Source organism: Epinephelus moara, chromosome 22 (genome assembly GCF_006386435.1).
Source record: "Epinephelus moara isolate mb chromosome 22, YSFRI_EMoa_1.0, whole genome shotgun sequence".
Lineage (NCBI taxonomy): Eukaryota > Metazoa > Chordata > Actinopteri > Perciformes > Serranidae > Epinephelus > Epinephelus moara.
Window position 1 is genome coordinate 1208521 of NC_065527.1, and position 4590 is coordinate 1213110.

Here is a 4590-nt window from a genome sequence, read left to right on the forward strand (position 1 = left end):
TTCTCTTCATAGTAACAGTAACTTTATTAAATCCAGAGGAAAAATAAGCTGATAAAGATCCTGTAAGTTCTCTGTGATGAATTCAGAAAGAAAGTTTCAGAATATATGATATAGGTCTATTTTTACTGAACATTTTAAGAGTTCATAAACTCAGACAAAACTCCTCATTATTGTTTGATTAGTACAAACAGTGATGGTAGTAGTATAAGTCCATCATCTGTTGTCACAATGGATATGAATGCCTTCATGACTGTTAAACTTATTCTGCTATAGTCATTACAGATTTGTCTGTAATAATAAAGCTTTGGAACAAAACCCATGGTAGGAACATTTCAATGATAAATCATCCAATCAGCTCTCATTACTGAAGTGTCTTTATAGTAAGGACTGTAATATTGTAATTACTTCAGGTGTCTCCAAAGAAAATGCATTATTATTTGAATTAATCTATAAAAGTCATAAAAGTTTTTGTTAAATCTGAAATAAATAGCAGTATATCGTCTGCATAGAAAGAAATAAAATGAATTTGATCTACAAATTTAAACTGGGAAATATTTACATCCTGTTTCTGCTGAAGAACCACACAGAGAAATAAAGAGATGACAAAAGAACAGAATTTAAATGTGACTGATTTACATACTCCATTAATTGTTTTTGGTTTTAATTATAAAATACATGTTTTTACTGGAATACAAAACACACAAAATGGCTGAATTATGTTATACCCATAACTAGTAATTAAACAACATGAAAAAACTTATTGAGATTAAATATAGTAATTTATTTAAATAATACATTTGTTCAAGATCAAATGAAAATTGTAAGATTTAAAATAAATAATATTTACAATTTTAGTGTTCATGTGTTGTCATACTCTATGAATTAAATTTATCAAAGGATTGAAATTATTATTCAACAGAGTTTAGCTTTGATGTGCAGCAGAATGTTAAAACCCTGATTAAATAAAATATACATAGTGTTTTATATACAGTATATTAGGATTATAAATGTTGTAAGTGAATTATTCTTAACTAGATTTTTTTTCTGAGTAAAACTTGTGTTGTTTTAGTTTCATTGCAGCTGTTGAGTCAGATCAGTTCCTCTCCAGCTGAGGGAGGTTTTTGTACGATGCTGTATCACTGTGTGAACGGGTAGCTGTTACTTTGCTGACAGTAGTAAACTCCTGAATCTTCAGCCTGAACTCCTCTGATGGTCAGAGTGAAGTCAGTCCCAGATCCACTTCCACTAAAACGATCTGAAACTCCAGACTGACGAGTTGTAGCTTGATGAATCAGGAGTTTAGGAGCTTCTCCAGGTGTCTGAAGGTACCAGTGGAGGTAAGTGCCAGCACTTGAACTGGCTGAACACCTGATGGAGACAGTTTGTCCTGGAGCAACAGACTGAGATCCAGGAGACTGAGTCAGGATGATTTCTCCTGATGAATCTGAAAACATGACAAAGAGGAGAAGGGTTATTGAGACAGATCCAGCTTGGAGAAAGATGATCAACATCCAAACAGAAGAGTCTCATTTCTTTAACATGGAGAATAGATGGAAGAAGGTAAATGCTGCTTGTTTCAGTGTTTCTCCATCAGAGCAGAACATCATTGTGGTGAACCTGGTTGCATCCTGAAGCAAAGTTTTCAGACAGAAGAGAGTCTTACCCTGAACAAGGAGCCCCAGGGTGGCCAGCAGTAGAATCAGTGACATCATCATTGTGCTGCCGGCGTGTCAGTGGCTGTGAAAGGCCTGGACAGCCACTGATCAACACTGGCCTCTTAACGGCTGGGAGCAGAGAGGCAGGACACATATGCAAACACACAGAGTCAGTCAACTGGAGTCAGCCACCTCCTCCTCCCTTCTCCTCTCTGACTGACAGCGTTGCCTCACATATTTACATATTTATATGGTAGTCTGGTATTTTTTGACTTCCTCTCATCATCTGTTTTTAAAGAAACAGCGAGAGGCATGATAACCACATTTTGTGTTTTAGATGTAATCCCAACACATCTTTTAAAGAGGTTTTCCATGCTCTGGGTGCCTCCATTGTTTCTATTATAAATGCTCATTAGTCACTGGAAACTTTCTGTCGAGTTTTGAATATGCTGTTGTACAGCCTCTCTTTAAGAAATCTAACCTTGGCCCTGTCTATCCAGCCAACAACAGGTCTATTTCAAAACTGCCTTTTTATAAAAGGTTATAGAAAAAAAGTCAGTTTAACAACTTCTTTAAATGACAATCGACTTTCAGATAAATTCCCATCAGGCTTTTGTTTTACACACAGTACAGACACAGCTCTCCTTAAAGTGACTAATGATCTTCTTTTAAATGCAGATGCAAGGTTCTGTTCTATTTAAGTTCTTCTAGATATCAGTGTGGCCTTCGATACAATAGATCATGAAGTTCTCTAAAACTGCCTGAGGGGTTGGTAGTTGTATCAGGTCCTGTTTTTAACTGATTTAAGTTATATTTGTCTAACAGAACTTACTCTGTAATGCTTGGCAGCTCCTCATCCTCCTTGGCTCACATCACTTGTGGAGCGCCACAAGGTTCTATTTTGGGTCGAGTTATCTTTTCACTCTACATGCTTCTCTCTGGTCACATACTGCAAAAACATAACATGTTTTATCACTGCTATGCTGATGACACCCAGCTGTACATATTCATCACTCCTCATGACTGCAGCAGCCTTACTCCCCTCCATGGTTGCCTGATTGATATCAGAAAGTGGATGCATCAAAATCACCTGCAGCTTAACAATAACAAAACAGAGGTGTTACTAATTGTTACGCCACCGTCTTGGGGAGCAGGAGTGCAGCATAAAAGTGTGAAAGGCTATTCCCTCCCTGGTCCCCAAACCAGACAGCTCACAGTGGGAATTTCAGTTAAAAGTAAAGTTATATATTACAGTGAAAAATTTACTTCGTTTAACAGTGACGTGATGCAAAAATAACTCAGGTGGACCAAGGCCAAAACAATAAACAAAACAACTCTCTAGCTACACCTATGGGAAAAGAAAATCATCAGAAACATGAGAAAAATATGCAAAATAAAATGGCAGCCCACCCCTACAGCTGCAAAGTTTAGTAAAAAAATAATAATAAAGGTGAGCTATTGAGACAAATAAGCTATTATATGCTCACAATATTTCCACAAATACAAATACGAAAATCTCACTAAGATGGCCGACAGGAGGCACAGTCAGTCAACACTACCTCAGACTGCGTCCACTCCTCCAGCCAATCAGTGCCCCACACCTGTACTTAGGAGACAAAGATCCTCACACACAACTCAAACATGTGAAGGACACAGAGAAACTGAAACACATCAAAATACGGCCAGAGCGGTAACAAAGGGATCTGAGCAACAGGCTGAATGTCCTGTGTGTTTTACAGTGTTGTTGCTTTTCTTTAAGTGTAATATTTATTACTGTTTTACTATATAGTTTGTTATTGTTTCTATAAGCTCTTCTTTCACTTAAATTTGCACTGAGGATGTTGCATTCAGTTTGTTGCACATGTACAATGAAGACACTTTATTCTATTCTATTACTGTAAGACTTTATTTCACTGAAAAGCCGATCTAATCTATCTGACAGATCTCAGAGAGTTTCTGCTGAGGGGTCGCCTTAATGCACACGATACAGTTTTGTACTCTAAAGCTCCATTAACTGAAGTTCTGAAAAGTTTTAAATTATATTTTAGTTGCTTTTAATAAAGTTGGTTTTGAATTTTAATAAAACACAGGATATGTTATACTCAAGCTCATACGGCGAGATAGTAACCACAAATATTTCCTTTGTTGATTTTCACCCAAACAGAAAATGTCCTCACCGACCTTCCTCCCTGTTATTGATTATAGTAACAACTAATTCATGCCTCTGTTGACTCACTACATAAATGTTGTCTCATGGATTGTTTTATAAATGTAGACTCCTCATGTTTCTGTCTCTGAGTCTGCAGGCAACAGGGTTGATGAAGTTGAAGTGACAATCCGTACGTTTACATGGAGCCCTGTATTCCTTTTGCATTCAGGTTGGAAGCCCTACCCGAATAGAAATGCTCCTTGTAAACACCTCAATCCAAATGAAAACAGCCAACCCAAAAGAAAATCTAATCGGGTGCACAGGGGTGGAATATTCCTTTTCAGAACCCGAATGGAAGAATTTATCTGTCTTGTATACACCTCCTAACCGATTCCAGCCATTCCGTTCTTTCTGCACATGCTCATTTCCTTGCCTTTCTGGTGCGATGACGTATAGAGCGTGCATACCAACGGGCTGAGATAGAGCAGTCGGACTCGTTGCACTAACCGGTTTCCATTCGCCACAGCACGGTCATCAATCTCCCTTCTTCGACCTTCTACCTCCCTTCTCCTCCTCAACAGACGAAGCATAAGCAGAACAAGGTTGCTGTCGTACTGCTGCTTCAAGTCTCTAAAGTCTCCAAAAGTAGATCAGGAGCCAGAGCCTTCAGCTATCAGGCTCCTCTCCTGTGGAATCATCTTCCTGTTACGATCTGGGAGGCAGACACCGTCTCCACATTTAAGACTAGACTTAAGACTTTCCTCTTTGATAAAGCTTATAGTTAGG

General features: G+C 38.1%; 2 gene segments (V, D, J or C); one reads left to right on the plus strand and one right to left on the minus strand.

The window, feature by feature from the left end:
- LOC126384499 (Ig kappa-b4 chain C region-like) overlaps window positions 1-4590 on the plus strand; it is a 50418-nt gene that overhangs the window by 5357 nt on the left and 40471 nt on the right.
- On the minus strand, window positions 1109-1820 carry LOC126384492 (immunoglobulin kappa variable 6D-21-like). The segment is given in 2 exon segments: window positions 1109-1444; window positions 1664-1820. Coding segments are annotated over 2 exon segments (360 nt in total).